The following is a 19,990-nucleotide window of genomic DNA, read 5'->3' as shown; positions in this document are numbered from 1 at the left end:
AATTTTCTCCAAAAAATATTTGGTTTGGCAAGGAATTTACGCATGTGGCAACCACTAATATACTCTTGAGGGCAACTTCACCTATTATTTTCATATGGATATAGCTGTTTATTTAGATGCCATGACCTTTTCTTTTTTCACTTGTCACAAACAAATATTGTACAATCGTGAAAAAAAATTCATTAAAATTCAGCTCAAAATTTTTAACCGCAAAAATTAAAAAAAAGAAAAGTTAGTGCACACCTGTATTGCGCTTTGCCGCCTAAATAATTTTGCCAAGATTTATGCTTCAATGCGCATCATGAACATTATCGATTTAAAATTGAATGATCCACAAGTAAAAAAGAATTTAAAGCAATATTTACGAATGTTTTTTTTATTTTATTTCATGATAAAAAATATCCGCTTGAATTATTATATTGTTGCAATACTACCAAGAATACCTGACCACCAGGTCAAACATTTACATTAAAATTGAATCAAAACTTTCGTGACCTTATTACCGCTTACCGTACTGGTTTGAACCTGTTACCTACCTAACAGAGGACCACCAACTCATCGAGACATGTGATCGAAAACGCAAACATGAGCTTGTTTCAAACCTATAAAGTAGAGCTTCAAAGGGGATTTTATTCGTATTAATTTCCTATCGGTCACTGTCTACTCTGAGACCGATGCCATGCCGGCGATTCCACCCTCTGGACCGTAGATATCGGACTATCAACACATGGAGTGACCGGAACCAACGGCTTCTCTTCCCTTCCTAAAGACCGGAGATTTTTTACCTCAGAAAGTTTCAACGTCCTCGGCTGTGCTTGAACCCTGATCCACTATGGTGATAAGCTGCCAAGCTTACCACTCAACCAATGCACACCGTCGTCTACTTTGTTCAGTATTATTGAACGTTAGACCACCTTCTTAGATTTGTTGTTTTGTCTTTTGATGTTAGGTTTTAAAAATATTCGGAATAGTTTTTAGTTTGTTTGTTGTTTGTTTCTTGTTGTTTGTTGTTTGTTGTTTGTTGTTTGTTGTTTGTTGTTTGTTGTTTGTTGTTTGTTGTTTGTTGTTTGTTGTTTGTTGTTTGTTGTTTGTTGTTTGTTGTTTGTTGTTTGTTGTTTGTTGTTTGTTGTTTGTTGTTTGTTGTTTGTTGTTTGTTGTTTGTTGTTTGTTGTTTGTTGTTTGTTGTTTGTTGTTTGTTGTTTGTTGTTTGTTGTTTGTTGTTTGTTGTTTGTTGTTTGTTGTTTGTTGTTTGTTGTTTGTTGTTTGTTGTTTGTTGTTTGTTGTTTGTTGTTTGTTGTTTGTTGTTTGTTGTTTGTTGTTTGTTGTTTGTTGTTTGTTGTTTGTTGTTTGTTGTTTGTTGTTTGTTGTTTGTTGTTTGATGTTTGTTGTTTGCTGTTTGTTGTTTGTTGTTTGTTGCTTGTTGTTTTAATTTTGTAGTTTACTCATTTAAACTTTTTAACTTCTGTACTCTGTACGAGATAAGGAAGAAGGCTGTTGTAGTAAATTATTTGTTATTTTGTACTGTATTGTAGTACCTTTTACCCTATTTATTAAACGATTAATCTACTTCAGACCTAAGAAACAAAACAGGACATCAGGGCTAAAAAAGAAATTAATTCCAAGCGAAATTTATTAGGTTTTGATAATGTTGATTTATTCTAATACTTTTTTTTCGATGTATTAGACAACATAGTCTATTACTATGAGCTTTGTGAAAATCGATATCTTCGTGTCAAAAAACGGGGTACTGTACACAGGACACTACAGTTGGACACGGCTATATGAAAAAAAAATTGCTCCGAGTAGCTTTCTGAGTTCCGTTTGGGTCTTAGAACAACTGTGCAAATTCTTTGCTCGCTCGGCGAAATTATATTTGTGCTCCCACGTTTAAAGTTTACATGGGATTCGAATGGATAAATCAACGTTTACAAAATAATTTTTCGAATAAGCGCCCATTGCCTCCGGGAACTCCAGTGATACGGGGAATTTCACTCTCTTCTAGCATTCAGTACGCTAACATACAAACGCTTACGACCTTCGCGATCATCCACGCACACCTACGCCCGCGAACTCGTGAACATGAAAGCACCCCGCTGATTACGAAGAGTTTTTGCACCAATAAACTCCGTGTTCGCGCGATCATGAATCGGATACGTCCGGAAGTCCCTACTATCGGCTCTAGCAGCCTATGTCCATGCCTTCAGTTGGACCAATAAAAAGACGCTCGTATCCACTAGACAATAAGTTCCATGGCGACATGACCGGGAACTCTAGTGATATGGAAGAACTCACTCTCTTCTAGAATCTGAAAATTAAGTATCAGATTCACGATCCGCACGCGATCATCCAAAAACACGCGAATATGCGAATGGATGGTTTTAAAATCTAATTTATACACGCGAAGTTACATTCACGCTAGCACGCGCGACATACAAACGCCCACGCGTTCGAACACGTTAACATACAATCGCTCGAGTCATTCGCGATGATACACGCGATCGGGAAGACCCTACGCTCGCACATATCTCAACTGTACACTGAACATCACTTTCAGAATCATGGTCCGCTGCAATTAGCCTTAAGCAGTGTTTCTCTCAGGAATCGCACGGAAACTTTTCGACTTTTGAGCAAATACGCGAAGTTAGGATTTTTGGACATTTTGTCATTCATATTATCCTTCAATCAATTTTTATAAAATATACCCTGTTGAACGTGGAAAAATTTTTAGGAACAAAAAAGTAGTAGTGCCAGTAAATTTTAGAAACATCTTATTTTTTGATATGTGACGTGTTTTCTAGCGCTGTCAAACTTTGCACAGCATCATGTCTTAACATAAGCTAGTTTTTGAGTACACTCTGAACCGGGAGAAACAGGAATAAAATAGAAATAGATTCGTGGCCAATAAAGTTTAGAAACGTCATATTTTTTGATATGTGACATTACGAGACGTGTTTTTCTAGCGCTGTCAAACTTTGCATAGCATCATGTCTTAACATAAGCTGGTTTTTGAGTATACTCTGAACCGGGAGAAACAGGAATAAAATAGAAATAGATTCGTCGCTAGTAAAATTTTGAAACATCTGATTTTTTATGTCACGTGACGTAACGTGTTTTTCTAGCGTTGTCAAACTTTGCACAGCATCATGTATTAACAAAGTGTTGAAAAATCAGCCAAAAAGTTATTTTTCAAATTTTAGTGACGGATTTTTTCTAATAAAATCGTCAAAACCAGGTGAAAAAATAGAAACTGAGGGCGTAGTTTAGCCTATAGACAAGACTTGTGTGAAAACATTGAGTGGAAGAAAAAATGTCGTTGATAAACCTTTATCATTCACGGTTATGGGCCACTTACTGTATTTGGTTGTGAGCCACCTTAAAATTCATTTATTTTGACATTTGTATCAATGTAATAGTATTTGGACTTCACCCAAGAAAATTTCCGATTAGAAAAAGAGAAAGGTAGCAAGAGAGAAAAGACCAACAACACCGCCGAAGAACGTATATAATCTATCTAGCAGTATTAAACGGCTTTTTCATGAATAAATTCTAGTATTTGTTAAGGTAAATAAGTTCTAACATCAAGGTTGTTGTTTGCTCTCATCCAGCGTAACCTCAGCGGGTTTTCGTCGTTTCCATTCTTTGTCTCTGGTCATGTCACAGCACCCAATCATTTTCGACATTACATTACCGATAATCGAGATTAATGATGCAAAAGTTTGAATATGGCCTAAAATGTTAAAATATTTGATTTCAATTACTTCATTCGACCTCTAGTTTGAAGCAACGTTTGAGCGACTAACAATAACACTTCACTATGTCAAAAGTCGATAACAATTATTTATTTATTAACAGATTAAAGCCGAAGTGGCCTGTGCCGTATACAAAAGATTCCTCCATTCCACTCGGTCCATGGCCGCGCGTCGCCAGCCACGCAGTCTGCGAAGGGTCCGCAAATCATCTTCCACCTGGTCGATCCATCGTGCTCGCTGCGCGCCACGTCTTCTTGTACCGGTGGGATTGCAATTGAGAACCGTTTTCACCGGGCTATTGTCCGACATTCTGGCTACGTGCCCGGCCCACCGTAGTCGTCCGATTTTCGCGGTATGACAGATGGGCGGCTCCCCCAACAGCTGATGCAACTCATGGTTCATTCGCCGTCTCCATGTACCGTCTTCCATCTGCACTCCACCATAGATGGTACGCAGCACTTTCCGTTCGAAGACACCAAGTGCGCGTTGGTCCTCCACGAGCATGGTCCAGGTCTCGTGCCCGTAGAGAACTACCGGTCTAATCAGCGTCTTGTAGATGGTCAACTTCGTACGACGGCGAACTCTGTTCGACCGAAGTGTCTTGCGGAGGCCAAAGTAAGCACGATTTCCTGCCACGATGCGTCTACGAATCTCTCTGCTGGTATCATTGTCGGCGGTCACCAGTGATCCCAAGTACACGAACTCTTCAACCACCTCGATTTCGTCGCCACCGATGCAAACTCGAAGCGGGCGGTTCTCATTCTCTTCTCGTGAACCTCTTCCTATCATGTACTTTGTCTTCGACGTGTTGATGGCAAGTCCGACGCGCTTGGCTTCTCTTTTCAGTCTGATGTAGGCTTCCTCCATCTTCTCAAAGTTTCGTGCAATAATATCAACGTCATCGGCGAAGCCAAGTAGCTGAACGGACTTTGTGAAAATCGTACCACTCGTGTCGATCCCTGCTCTTCTTATTACACCTTCCAGCGCGATGTTGAATAACAGACACGAGAGACCATCACCTTGCCGTAACCCTCTGCGTGATTCGAAGGGACTCGAGAGCGTCCCTGAGACACGTACTACGCACATCACCCGATCCATCGTCGCCTTCACTAATCGCGTCAGTTTGTCCGGGAATACGTACTCGTGCATAATCTGCCATAGCTGATCTCGATCGATAGTGTCGTATGCGGCTTTGAAGTCGATGAACAAATGATGTGTGGGCACATTGTACTCGCGGCATTTCTGCAGTACTTGACGAAGGGCGAACACCTGGTCCGTGGTAGATCGTTCGCTCATGAAACCCGCCTGGTACTGTCCCACGAACTCTCTTGCAATTGGTGATAGTCGACGGCATAGTATTTGGGAGAGTACCTTGTAGGCGGCGTTCAGCAGGGTGATTGCTCGGTAATTACAGCAATCCAGCTTGTCGCCCTTTTTGTAGATAGGACACACGACACCTTCCATCCACTCCTCCGGTAAAATCTCCTCCTCCCAAATCTTGGTAATCACCCAGTGCAGCGCTTTAGCCAGTGGCTCGCCACCGTGTTTTAGTAGCTCGCTTGGTATTTGGTCAACCCCAGCGGCTTTATTATTTTTGGCCGGCTAATCTCCTCCTGGATTTCTTGGAGATCCGGAGCCGGTAGTGTAATGTCTTCCGCGCGTGCTCCCAGGTGCGTTACCGTGCCATCCTCGTCGTCTGCTGCATCGCCGTTCAGGTGTTCTTCGTAGTGCTGCCGCCACCTCTGGATCACCTCACACTGGTCCGTGAGAAGATTCCCGTTTGTATCTCTGCACATGTCGGCCTGTGGTACGTGGCCCCTGCGCGAGCGGTTCAACTTCTCGTAGAATTTCCGTGTGGCTTTAGCGCGGTACAGCTGCTCCATCGCTTCGCGATCTCGGTCTTCTTGCTGGCGCTTTTTGGTCCGGAAAGCCGAGTTCTGCCTGTTCCGTGCCTGTTTATATCGCGCCTCGTTCGCCCTCGTGCGGTGTTGCAGCATTCTCGCCCATGCTGCATTCTTCTCTTCGACTAACTGCTCGCATTCGCCGTCATACCAGTCGCTTCTTCGGTCCGGGCCCACCGTACCTAGTGCAGTGGCTGCGGTGCTACCTATGGCGGATCGGATATCTCTCCAGCCATCTTCAAGGGCAACTGCGCCTAGCTGCTCTTCCGTTGGTAGTGCCACTTCCAACTGCTGCGCGTATTCTTGAGCCACTCTGCCATCTTGTAGCCGCTCGATGTTTAGCCGCGGCGTTCGGCTTCGACGAGAGCTATGCACTGTCGAAAGTTTTGAGCGCAAGCATACTGCAACCAGGTGGTGGTCCGAATCTATATTCGCACTGCGATAAGTGCGGACATTTGTGATGTCCGAGAAGAATCTACCGTCGATTAGAGCGTGGTCGATTTGATTTTTTGTTACTTGGTCCGGTGATCTCCAGGTGACTTTGTGGATATCTTTGCGAGGGAAGAAGGTGCTTCGGATTACCATTCCACGGGAGGCTGCGAAGTTCACACATCGTTGGCCGTTGTCATTTGATACGGAATGCAGGCTGTTAGGCCCGATCACCGGTCTGTACATTGCCTCCCTTCCTACCTGTGCGTTCATGTCGCCGATGACAATTTTCACGTCTCGCAGAGGGCAACCGTCGTATGTCTGCTCCAGCTGCATGTAGAACGCTTCTTTCTCGTCGTCGGGTCTCCCTTCGTGTGGGCAGTGCACGTTGATGATGCTGTAGTTGAAGAAACGGCCTTTGATCCTCAACTTCCACATCCTTGCGTTGATCGGCTGCCACCCGATCACACGTTGGCGCACCTTGCCCAGCACTATGAAGCCGGTTCCCAGCTCGTTGGTTGTACCACAGCTCTGGTAGAAGGTAGCCGCTCAATGCCCGCTTTTCCACACCTTCTGTCCCGTCCAGCAAAGTTCCTGCAGCGCCACGATATCGAAGTTGCGGGGGTGTAACTCGTCGTAGATTATCCTGTCACATCCTGCGAAGCCGAGCGATCTGCAGTTCCATGTTCCGAGTTTCCAATCGTGATCCTTTATTCGTCGCCTGGGTCGTTGCCGATTGTTCTGGGTCGTATTCTCTTCTGTATTGTTCGTTATGTGGGTTTTTTAAGGGGCGGCTTATAGGGCCTACGCCAACCACCTGTCTCGCCGGTGGGCCATCGTGCCAGGACTGCGTAAGGTCCCACCTGGACACCAGGACAGGTTTACACCTTCCGAAGAAAGTCGATAACAAACAATTCATAATTTCGACTATGGATCAACACAAGCATCTCAAAAAATTTGCTATGAAAAACAGCTCATGCTTAAAACAAGGTGAAATCTTTGATCAAATAATTACTCTCGATTGGCAATCAAAATCATGCAATGCACATTGGATTTTTTTTTCTTCTGAACATTAGTTGTTTTTCAATGCAAGAGGAAGTAAAATCTTAATTTTATATTTTGACCAGAGATTACAGTACACGTTAATAAGTTCTCACTCACCTTCACAGTAAAGAGTTGTAAGAATAAAGAGAGTATAGTATTCGTTCCGCTCCAGTTTGCATATTCTTGGAAAATACCCTTGGTGCAAAAATCGCACCTTTTCTTTCGCGCTAGATATTTATGTATTCAAAAAATTAAACCAGCTGCGCAATCGAGACGGTGACTGATTGCCGACTTTTACATCACATTTCTCTTCCTACATTGTACATATTTTTTGGCACCTGCTGGCAGCGCTTAGAAACAACAAAAAATCAGCCGCGACCGATCCGGCTAACTCTCTCGCTAGCGCCAACCAACATTCAATTAGCTAACTATGCTAATTAGCTTCTATTTTTTTCGTCTCTTCCCCCACAGATGGTACTTCCGAAAGATCAAGAGAATAGAGGCGGAGAAGAAATTGCTGCTGCCGGAAAACGAGCACGGCGCATTCTTGATCCGCGACTCCGAAAGCCGCCATAATGACTACTCGCTGTCGGGTGAGTTGATTGCTGTTGTCTATTTTTAGTTACATTTCCTGATTGTATCCAATGTATGTACTATTCCCGCAGTGCGCGATGGCGATACCGTCAAACATTACAGAATTCGACAGCTCGATGAGGGTGGATTCTTCATCGCCAGGCGGACTACCTTCCGAACACTGCAGGAACTGGTCGAACACTACAGTAAAGACTCGGATGGCCTGTGCGTGAATCTCTGCAAACCGTGCGTTCAGGTGAGTCATTTTAATTGATGCTTTCTTCTCCTATACACAATATTGCATCATTTGGATACATTCCAAATGGGGCTCTGAACACACGGGCGTCGTCAAGTGCCAATTTTTGACAGCTACCATGCCAATTTGCCGTACTGGAATCGAAAAGCCATTCAGCAGGAAGCTCTTAAATGTACCCGATCAATCCGTCAAATGAGACTAGAGATTTGGCTGTTGTTTTGGAAGCTGTCAAGGAATGTCACTACAACTGAACCACCAAAATTTCACGTCATTTTCTTCTTCATCTATATTTAGCGCTTTGTTTTGGCTGATTTATCATTTTATTGTTGGTTGCAACTCACTCACGCGATAACTTTCTTCCGAACACTCACCAACTGAACTGGTTCTTCATCAAGTTTGCTTTGATTTCTTCTTTCTCTTTATCTCTCTCTTTAATTCGTTCTCTCCTTGACGTGTGTTTGTGGTGTTGCATTCTGCTTCGCATCTCTATCACCATCATCATTATCAACAACATCATCATCTCATTAAAATTAACGGTGCACCATGCCAAACAAACATTTGACAAACATAAAACGAATCACGCATCAGTCTAATCGTTACTATAAGATGTTTGAGGTAGGACTCATTACTGTTACTGTTATAAATGCCGACAGTTCCCAGTGTAGTTTGCTCCCATCCCGCCCTGCTCTCTGTTTAGCTTCCCTCGGTCGGAGTGAGATCCTGTACCTACCATGTTGTGATTGTGTGAACCGAATTCGTTTTTAGGAAATTTGAAGAAAAAACTGAACTTTGCTGTGAAGTAGACTTATTCGAGCGAGGGTGCTGTTTTAGAACCAGCTTTTTATTGATCCTTAAAGTAGAAAGTTTATAGTTAATCTGGTCTAAGTTTATAGTTAATCTGGAATTATTTTCTGTAGGGTCTCAAAATGCGCTTAATATGCAAGTAGCCTAAAGGTCTTTGTGCAAGTAGTTTCATTTTTCAAATTAAATTTATTGATACCGATCTTTATTAATATGTGAGCATTTGATAGCTTAATGATGTCTCTAACCTGGTAACTAGTTGTATGGCTAGAAATTGTATCACGAATTTATGTCTAACTATCTTAACTTAAACATGAGCTCAGTGCTCACGCCCGATTGATATTAATTCGGTCATCTAGCTTTTCCCTAAATTAAACCCATCCTTATTTTTGTACCTTAAGGGTGCCCCGTCATAGAAGGAAAAAATCGGAAGAATCTTAAAAGCGAAACGTGGAGTAAGTAGGCACATCACAATTATCAGAAACGCTTTGCTTAGGTTCTGTTGTTTCTCCATCCGTTTGTGGATTTGTTTGTTGAGGGAGGGTTTGCTGGCAATTGATGTTGCTTCGTTAGAGGCTTTGGTACATGGTTTTACGTAGTTTATCCTTTTGTTACAGAGCTGACACATATGGGTCTGTCCTTCATATGTGCACAGCGAGATTTGAGAATACGTAATGGCTTATATTTCGTTTTTAAAGTTCCGGTAAGAAGGAATCGATTTCGTCACTAGCATTGTCACGATACGAGCACCGTTGGTGGCACCTGAAAAAATTCTGCGGGTTTCAAACTTAACGGATTCCACCGTTTCGTACTCCGACATGATGGTTATAATTAACTGTCTGCCAGTACGCGGGCATAGATCATGAAGACGCATCTCAAACTTATCATCGTCCATATAAACTGGTATTTTGATTCTAACATTTTTATGCTCAATGACGTATTGCATGGTTTCATCCATAGCGAAACTTCCCGCCATGGTCAGGGTTTTGAACGTTATCAGTACTGCATTACGTGTGTGGTGAATTGGATGGCGACGACTTCCGTAAGTCTAAGGTGTATTTGCACCGTTAACAAATGATCCACTTCTCGAACACTGGGGCAAATTGGGCAATATTTCAAGCAGATGGCCACTGTATTGTACCGAAGATTGATCTTTATGACCTTCACCCACAATGAAATTTATTATACGGCCTAAGGGCTTTTTAACACACTTTTGAAATAAACCATCGATTACACAACCGTGGAAGTAACGATTCTTTATTGTTCACACTGGCTTGGGGCGGATGTTGTTTATGGGTAGCTTTGGTTGCTTTTGGCACTGGCGCGATAAATGTAGACAATATTTTTGGTAGGTATTACGCAAAAACGTTAAAAGTATTAAGTTACTTCAGCGAAGTTGTTGGCAAAAAATGCTCTACAACATTGCCGAAGACATAATCTTGTTATATTTACTTACAAAAAAGTCCGTAATATATCCTACTTTCAGGGGGATTAATCAATAAAATAACACTATGTGAGAGGACCTATAGTGTCCACCGAAGACGCCATTGCCCCAAATCTAATTTTAAAGTGTGTCGGGTGTAGTCGAAGAAGCCCCTAAAATGTCGACCATCCTTACTGTAGGCACGAAACTTTCGGTTTAGATTTTATTATCCGTAGTGGAAATTAATACTATGTTCACACTACAGAGTTAAAACATGTTATAATAATTGGCAACAAGAAAAACGTCATCAAGATAGCGTTAAAACACGTTTTAACTCGTAGTGTGAACGTAGTATAACAGTACTTTCTTTGGATTTCTGGCTGGACAGCTGTATATATTTCTTCTCGCGCGCTTTGTTAGCTTTTCGTGACCGATGACTTTGCTGGTTGGAAACAGATTCGTTTTTGACCTACTGAATTCTTATAGAATGCTAAATTCATTTATTTCTGTACTCCTGTCTCAATCGCAGATTTTTTTATAGTTTTATAGAAGTTCTTTGCTGTATTTTTGAATTATTTGAAGCTTGCGCGACCGCTCCTGGCTGCTACTCTGTTATCGATCTGAACTAGGTGAAGTTGCACAGGGAATCATTAGATAATTAAGCTTGGGAGTAGCGAAACATCTTTCAATGTGCAACTGCTGGTAATCCTAACGTGCTTATTGATCAATACCGGCCCCGGCCAGGCCCGAACGTAGATCGCGGAAGGAAAGGGAAGGAATGTTAGTCCGATACCTGCTTTTGCTAGAGGCCACATATACTACTGCGCACTTTACAACTATCACGGGAGCAGGATATTTGTTAGTAAGTATAGGGGTGGGATTCTTCTTCATGTTCTAGCTATTTCTCATCAGCCCATTTCCGCTACGAAGTCATACGCCAGAAAGGTGGCTCCACTATCTGGACTAGATATCGACCCATCAACTCTTGGACCGGGAACCAACGGCCTTACTTCCCTTCCGAAGAAAGACGTGACCACAGATCTTTTTACCTCAAAAAAGTCTCAACGACCTCGGCTGGGATTTAACCCAGACCAACTAGGATGGGTGGCTGTCACGCTTACCACTCAACCACGGGCGCCGTCTTTTTTGCTGTATTTTTGAATTATATATTCAAAATTCTTGTTGTGAAAATCTGAAATTCCTTAAATTTATTGCTAGATATGCAGGTCTAAACACACTGATTTCAAAAATCCCTAATGTTAAGATGCAGTAATCCTTGATAACTGAATTTTTGGTTAGATTCCGGTTTTACTTTTTATTTACTTTTTAATTGTTGGTTATCTTATATGTTGGATTCCAACATCCCTGTTTTTATATTTCCTTAATTCATTGATTTTCGATCCATAAATTTCTCTGAGTTTCAATTATTTGCACGGAAAATATGTATCGAAAATTGTGGAAACATTGTCGTGCATTCTGGAATAATTTCGCAATTTTACGTTACGAAAACATGAACGTTAACAAAAACCATGTGTTTTATAATTTTGTTCAATTTTTGTTCAGTAACGTTTGCATAATAATTTTATTTTATAAGAAATTTGAATTTTTTGCTTGAAAAATTTAGTCATGATTTTCCCTATCACCAGATTTTTTTTGTTTACGTAAACTAGTTCAGAACTTTGTGAACATTATTATTACAACATGACGTGAACTAATTATTGATTTATTACATCTTGATAATGATCTGATTTTTGTGGTTGTGAATTAGTTCACGCAATCAAAACAATCTTGATTTCCTTGGGAGCTGTATCGCAAAGTTCAGAATATTGTTAATGGATCCATCCGTTTCTCATGAACTAGTTCCTGATTCATAATATATTGGTCACGATTCATGTACGTGAGTTTTTTTTTTCAAACCTATGAAATAGGTTCCACTTCCATGATGTAGTCCATATATAACGGGTGTTCAATCAAAAATGACAATATTTTCAATCACGTAAGTTAAAAAAAATTTGGACGAATTCAGTATTTTTTATTAAAAACATGTTTATTCTTCAGAATAATCTCAATGAATATTGGAGAAGGAGCTTTGGCCAGCCGTACGACGCAACTCACGATGCTCTCACAAGAGCGCTGGACGGCCATCTTCCGGATACAATTCCGGATCCTGGTGGTCAACTGCTTCGTATCCTTGGCCCGCTAATTATTTTTGTACACTAGCGCACTGAGGTGAATCGAAAAATCCTCAATGGGTCAGCACTGTGGCAAGTTGGTCGGGTTCCTTTCTTTCAGCACGTACGGTATCTTTTTCTGCTCAAGATACTCCAGCGTCTTCTTGTCCGACCAGAAGTCGTATTTCCTATCCACATGATGCTCCGTTAAGAACGACAGACGAATTTTCTCAAGACACCCCTCCTGGTACACTTGTTGATTGATGACCAGACTACTCGGCTTGAACCACGGTTTGGAAATCCCTCTGTTCGATATGGCGATGTACAGCGTAACTTTTTTTTTAAATGTATGCTTAAACTTATATTCTGCTTGGGGGGATGTGGCCTACTTGTCGCTGGAATAGTAGCTGTCATTTCCTGGAATGTGGGTCTACGAGAGCGGAAAATAACTTTCGTCGTCCAGCACGAACGACGTCCCGCGGTAGTTCTTCGTCATCCACCGGTATTGTGGTTTCATGATCGCTATCTGCTTGTCCGCGTACTCGGGGGACCGAGTCTTCTTCCGACAGATGATGTCCTCCATCTTGAGGCTTCAGTGAATCAAGGTATGGGAGCAATGATATTTTCGGCCAGCGTCACGTAATTTCGTTCCGTCCTTGTTTTCGAACAGCTTTTTCCATGCTTCCTTATTCTTCTTCATCATTATCTTCGCCGGACGGCCGCTACCGGCTCTCCGCTTCACGCTCAGGGATGCCAGGATCCGGTAAACTGAGCGCACGGGCGTCTCGAAAGGTGTCTACCGTAAACTTTTTTCCACGATGACCATGCGTTTCGTAAAACCGTACAACGCGCTCGCGGAGTGCTTGCTGTTTCGACGCCATCTTCGATTGAACTGACAGCACCCGAGCGAAAAGAATCATGCCACCTATTTCTAGCGAGTCCAGAGAGCAATTCTCTTGGAGAGAAAAAAAAAAATACGCTCTTTACTTTAATTACAAAAAGGTGTTGATATCATTCTCATTTTACTCTGAACACACGTTAGAGTGACAAAAAATATTACCCTCATCGGCCCACCCCTAAGCCGATTCCTAGTCCCATCAAGAGTGGCTGCTTCAAATTTCAACTATAACGGATAAGTCTAGCTACCCGACTAAAGTACATGAATTTTGTATGGGATTTTTCAACAATTTACATGGAGAAACCCCACTAATTCGCATTTATACCACAAAGTAGCATTTAGGCATCAAATTATCGTTACAAGTGAAAATAAGAAAGATAATGTTATTACCCACAACTTTGTCGAAGACTGCGAATCAATTCAACTTCGATAGAGAAATTGTTTGACAAATAGTTCACTGTTTGATTTTTGACGTAAGTGCCAATACCTTGTTTAAGGCGTTTTGGTGGTATCCAACGGGGAAAACAGATCAAAATGGTGAGCTAAGCGAAAGCAATTATGTAAAAAAAAATCCTCCTAGGGGAAAAATTCGAACCCGCAACCCTTGGAACTCAGGCCCAATGTACTAGCTCTTATGCTATCTCTGGGATATGATGAAGTCCCAGAAAGAACAAATTTTCTCCATGCAAAATATCAAACAATTCTTCAAAAATTGGTTGTTTTTCTGGGTACAAAATGCAATTTTGTGCATGGTCCTAATATTCGTCTATGGAAAATTTCACAGTATTTAGAAAAAAATATTCATGAATCTATTCATGCTTTGATAACTAAATCTTGATTTATTATTTATTAGTCACGTATTTAGGAAATATCCCTAATCATTTTCACTTACACGAGATTGTTAGTTTCAGTAACTCAGACCATGGTGTTGATTATTTCACGTGAACTGTTGCATAAAATTCGGAATGTTATTCACGGATCCTAGTGTAGTGTGTTCATCACGATCATTTATTCGAAATTCTCATAAAATAGTTCACAAAACCATAATACCGCCTTCATGATTCAATTCATATACGCTCAAGTAACAATAAGAATTAAGCTCTATATTGGCTTTGCTTTTGCATATTAGCAGATTAATGCATTTTTGATTTTACTGTGCTGAATTTTGACAGACAATTGATTCTATCTAACAATATGTATAGTAGGGTACCAGGGAATGTATGGAGAACAGTAACCATCGAATTTTGTAACCGGACACACTTCAAAAGCTTCAGCACCTCAAAAAGTCTATGCAAAATTTGCGCTCAATTAAGTCCTTTAATGGTGTAAGCAATGGAAAAATTGAGGTGCAATGTATGGTCAAACTAACCAATTGTTGGCCATACATGGTAGAAGCCGTGGTAGTTGAATGGGGTAAATATCGTCTAGTAAGGCAATATATGGTCTATATGGGTTTAATAATGGGACAATAAATTGTCTATTTAAGGACTATCTATGGTCCTACTATAGACAATTTTAAAGTTCAATTAATGGTTGTTCACATGGTTTATCGTTACAATCCACAATACTAAATCAAAGTGTTTTGATGGATTCAAAGCACCATACCATGGTTCTCGTCCTTGGAAACTATGGTTATTTTATGGGAGATTTCGTGGATGGATCCCATTTTAAACACCCATGCTAGTGTGAGTAGATGGTGTTTCTGTGTGTTTTCCGTTTACTCGTGAATGTACCTTGTGAACTGATGATGATGATTCATCGTTCGTACGCGTGAAATAGTTCTAAAAATCAAAGAATATGTCTCCACTTTCATGATATAGTTCATAAAATATGGAATAGTGAGCATAATATTGATAGTTTCATGTGAATAATTTCACAGAACCTAGAATATTATTCATGGATCCATGTTTGGCATTATTCACGATCGATTTCTCGTGCTCGTGAATTAGTTCACAAATTTAGAAGTTATCCTAATCATTTTCACTTTCATTCAACTCTGCCTATAGTATTGATACTTTCACCGAGTTTCTTAAAATTTGTAATTTATGCTTTTCCGTGAACTGGTTCATGAACTATAATATAGCAAAGCGCAACTGCTAACGATAAGTCTTAGGTTCGAGCAACGAATAGAAGACAACTATTGGGATCTCGAACATTTATCGATGTGCCACGTTACTCCGCTAGTAAGTTCAAGAATAACATATGACGATAACGCCAAGAGATATTACAAAAATTTTGGTAAAGCTGTTGATATCATGAACATTGGTCACATAACTGCGCGGGTCGTGATAATGCACAAAAATGTACGAAAATCGTGACTTCGCTCCTGAAACCATGAACATGATTCAGCTTACTGTGTCAGAAAAATCTGTTATCTGTTGTTCTACCGACTTCCACATTGTGCTTCGTCTATTTCATTCGTAACTTAATAAAACATCAAATTTCAGTCAAGAGACTATGTGGCCGGAATCGTTTTATTTGGATTGAAATTGTTGATACAGTGTGTAAAAAAATTTTAAGACACCCCTTTATCGTTCCAGTATTTTTGTTCATAGGAAAGATTTGCTGTATTGTACGATGAGCATACTTTTTAAATTTTTGATTTACCGTATCAAAACCAAAAAATAGAAAACCAAATAAGTTTATCATCGTCGGTCGTAATAAAGTGTAGTAGACGAGTAGTGGTAATGGGATTAAATAGAAAAGAACGAGGGTGTCTTTAATTATTTTACATACTGTTTGTGATCAAATTACTTTCTCTAGTTGGATTAATATAGAAAGCTCGAATAAATCTTAAATCATCGCACAAAAGTTCGTTCATGTTTTCGCATGTTTAATATTTTCTGTGCACAGTCCATTCGTCAAATGGCATATAATAAATTACACACGATTTTTTATCTAGCACCAATGCATGACAGATCGCTTGGCTTTCACTTGCCTGGTTCTTTTTTGATAGTATTATAGTTTCTCATTGATTACATTACATACACCTCCAGTATGGCTAGATCGAGTGAGTTTCTGTACCTTTACCTGTGCTTTTGATCTTAGTTGGTACCTTTGACGCAAACACATATAATTTATAGTACATATCACAATTCGCCAAAAGATCGAAAGCGGTGTAACAAGCAAGCTCCAGCTGGTTCTGTCGTTGACGATTAAACGCGTGCAAAAGTGAGCACGCAATCGTCGCTAACCGCACGAACCCGAACGACGACCTTGAATTTTGCGTGTGTCAGCACTGGACTCAGAGAAAAACAACCAGCCCGTGATACCACCCGTCGAACAATAGGTTGGTTTGCGCTGTTTTCATGCGTACGCGTAAGTACTGAAAACCGTTGCCAGCAGCAGTCAGTCGAAACTCGCGTGAACACTTCGGGACGTGCACTGACTAATTGTGGATTCTCACTGCACACCCATCGTCGCCAAAGCGAGCGATGAGCAATCGCAGGTTCTAGAAACATGAAAAGTGTTTATTATATCTGCGGTATTCTTCCTACTGTCATAAATTACCTTACCCGTCAATAAGTTATGCGCCGGTGCGTTCTGTATCGATCCTTACAGCAAGTGGTTCTTGAAATGCTCATTCGTGAAAGAACGATTAGGTCTACCAAGGTCTTTGTGGACAAGTACGAGCCCCCGACCGGGTGGAAGCAGCCTGTCTTGTCAGCCTGTCCAGGAAGTGGATGTCCGTTTTAATGTACATCTTGTGGTGGCATTGCGAGGTGGTGGTGCCCACTGAATGCGAATTTATTATTTTCAGAGGTGTGGTTCCAATAACACTGTGGAAGTATGCTGAAATGCTGTTTTTTGCCAGATTTAGCCGAAGTTTGTGGAATGTTTTCAATGTTATCAATTGCAATTTTTCGAAGGGAAGCTTAAATCCCATTTCTCTTGTTGATTAATACGATCTTCGAATACGAGCGATTGTAAATTCCAAACATCAGCTCAAGAAAGGTAAGGAGGATATCTGCCACGGGGTACTTTTTCCTGCAGTGCCATTGAAATACGCCGTACTATCGCCAGTAAAGAGCACGCAACCAAAGGCAGCACGAATTGAAACCGCATCGGCAATCAAAATAAACGATTAATTACTCTGTAAATGGATTTCTTCGTACAGTTCCGAGTGTTGCTGATGTCTTCTTCGTTACATCGAGGATGTAGTGATTTGGGACACCCACATCCGAACTGCATCTATTTGTAATTCGTTCGTTCAAACAATGCCTATTTGATATACTTCAGTTCGTATATTCGCAAGCTTTGTCATGCTCGTCTTATTTAAAAAAAACTTATGCACTTCTACAGTGAAGAAAGTTGAAATAAAAGTTTGAAATCAGTTTTTACGTTCAAGTTCCCATCATTTCGAAACAGTCAGCTTTGGAGGTTCAGTAAGTTCGAAGCAGTTTTATACTTTAAAACAGTGCAACTAAATAAAATAATAAAAGATAATTTTGGCGATCACTTCTCTTAGCACTAATTATGGAAATTTGATTCATTAAACTAATTTTCCGCCTTCAGAAAAGTTACTGAGAATACTATCAAATACAACTTTGTTGAAGACATGAAACTATTTAGAATATCGCGATATATTAGGTTATTCGTGAAAAAAAATCTTTTAAAACATTTTTTTCATTTCGTTTGTGGAGGGTTTAATCAGTGTCATTCGCTACTTTTTTCGGTTTAGAAACATTTAAAACAAATTATAATATAACTGTTTACGATAACTTCTAAACTTGCCTTCTGCAAAATTATTTATTTATTTATTTAGTACACTGTAATATCTTTTTTAGTTCGAGATATAAGTTTCTGAAGCTTACAAGAAGAAGTTCTATGAAAAATATTGGATTTATAATATTATCACACTTTCATTTATGAATTTTAAAAGGTACATTGCAATTTGCCCCTTGGTGTACCTTACCTTAATCGTTACGTTAGATACATTTTCTAGCCGTATTATTATCCTGCAGACTAAGAATCGGTTAGGAAGCCTATTGCAATAGAGTGAATTGAGCATCAGATTTCGTGTAAAATTTGGGGTCAAATCCCAAGATCGGCTTAATACAAAAGCACTTCCCTAAATATTTCTAGAATAAAAAATAGTCAAAGTCCTTACTGATGTCAATTTTTCAGCTGAAGCTTCGAGAAAGAGTCGATTGTCACGGCAAAAATGGACAAGTCTGTCTATGCCAAGACACATGCTGGTGAACTCGTAGTTATGCTGCCTAAGCTAGACCCTCATCAGCAGAAGACAAAAGTTAAGCCCGTACGATATTAAACCTGTTCTAATGACCCTGCCACTTCTAATTTTCCAATCTGTTTACTTCACATCCTTGCTCTCACTTGAGTACTATGGCTCTAATTTTCATAACTTTCCCTACCCAGTAATCTCTAGCTAATTGAATGTCATTAAAATGTAAAAAAGCTTCGCAAAAAAAATATTTCATAGTCCTATACTTAAACTTGCGATCCAGCCTATCCTTCAATTTGATATCACTGGTTCAGCAGTAGTGACGCGATAGGAACGCAATTTCATTCCCGTCACAACTTCCGGCTCATCAGCTCTCCAGCTTCTTGAGAAACGCGTCACGTCTACGGCGCCGCTGTTGATTAATTCGTCACGCTGAGAAATTCTTTTCCTTTTCGCATCCCATCTGTCAATCAATTGTTTCAGCATGCATCAACATTCAACAATCCAGCGCGCTGCGAGAAGAATAAAATGATCAACAAACATCAATGCACTGACAGGCGACGAACCCGAACAAGCCTTCATCGTGTGAAATATTTCCACCGAGCCGGTTTGCAACGGTGCATTTATGTCATCCCGGAGAAGAAAACGGATTCCGTTTTTTTTAGTCGCATGTTGGTTTTGCAACTGTCAATCAACGTGCGGTTGATTGTTTTCAATTGTTGGATCGGTTGTTTCGTCTGCAGCTCCCGCTGAAACACAATCGTCATAGACTTGCCAGATTGCGAATGCTACGAACGTCGGTTTCGTCAACGTGCAAACTGGTCGTATTTTTTCAATATCTGCCAGTTTTCTCAAGGTCGAATTGTTTGCTTATTTGTACCGCTTCATCAAGTTCGATCGAAAGACAGCCCTTTTCTTTTATTGCTTCATTTATAGTATTCGAAGAATTTGAAAATTGGGCATGATTTCTGAAGGCTGCAACTAATCGAATCAGTACTCAGTAAAGGTAAAACAAAACAACGGAAGCTATTTCACTTCCCAACCGTTTGAAATGCGGTACGGCTAACTAGCATTCACAGACGCACATATCAATTGAGTTGATTGTTTTCGACAAACCGAACAATACCTTTCCTGTTTGTCCAGTCCAAGGCACGTTCCCATGTTCTCCATACCGCGCCGGCGGTCATAGCCGGCTAATACTGATAGATATTAATCACCCTGCAGACAAGCGACGAACCTCTGCTGTAACCTCTCGCTGCTAGTAGCGAAATGAATGTCTAACGAACAGCTGAGCGGGAGCGGGTGTTAATTCTATTAGTGCAACCCTATTCGTCGAATGTTAAATCGAAAACATAAATGCAAAAAGCTGGGTTTCGCGAGTTAACAGATACAAATGTCTACTGTGGGATGGATTAATGAACCATTTTGATCGCACGATGTCTTGTAACAGATTTTTTACGAATAGGGTACTTGCTCCTGATTATGTATTAGTTTTCAAATTAATCGTTTTTCAAGAACTTGCCACAAATCTCTGCAATTGTTCTTATATTATTTAAATTA

The 19,990-nt window shown here is 40.5% G+C and overlaps 1 protein-coding gene across 1 annotated transcript in view; it reads left to right on the top strand.

The window, feature by feature from the left end:
- Positions 1–19,990, top strand: part of LOC131693215 (uncharacterized) — a 206,035-nt gene that overhangs the window by 151,449 nt on the left and 34,596 nt on the right. The window contains exons 3-4 of the mRNA XM_058980862.1: positions 7,595–7,716; positions 7,789–7,952. Coding sequence (XP_058836845.1) covers positions 7,595–7,716; positions 7,789–7,952 — 286 coding nt within the window. The remainder of the gene's footprint in view (positions 1–7,594; positions 7,717–7,788; positions 7,953–19,990) is intronic.

Source organism: Topomyia yanbarensis, chromosome 3, assembly GCF_030247195.1.
Source record: "Topomyia yanbarensis strain Yona2022 chromosome 3, ASM3024719v1, whole genome shotgun sequence".
NCBI lineage: Eukaryota > Metazoa > Arthropoda > Insecta > Diptera > Culicidae > Topomyia > Topomyia yanbarensis.
This window is presented reverse-complemented; position numbering and strand designations above follow the sequence as displayed.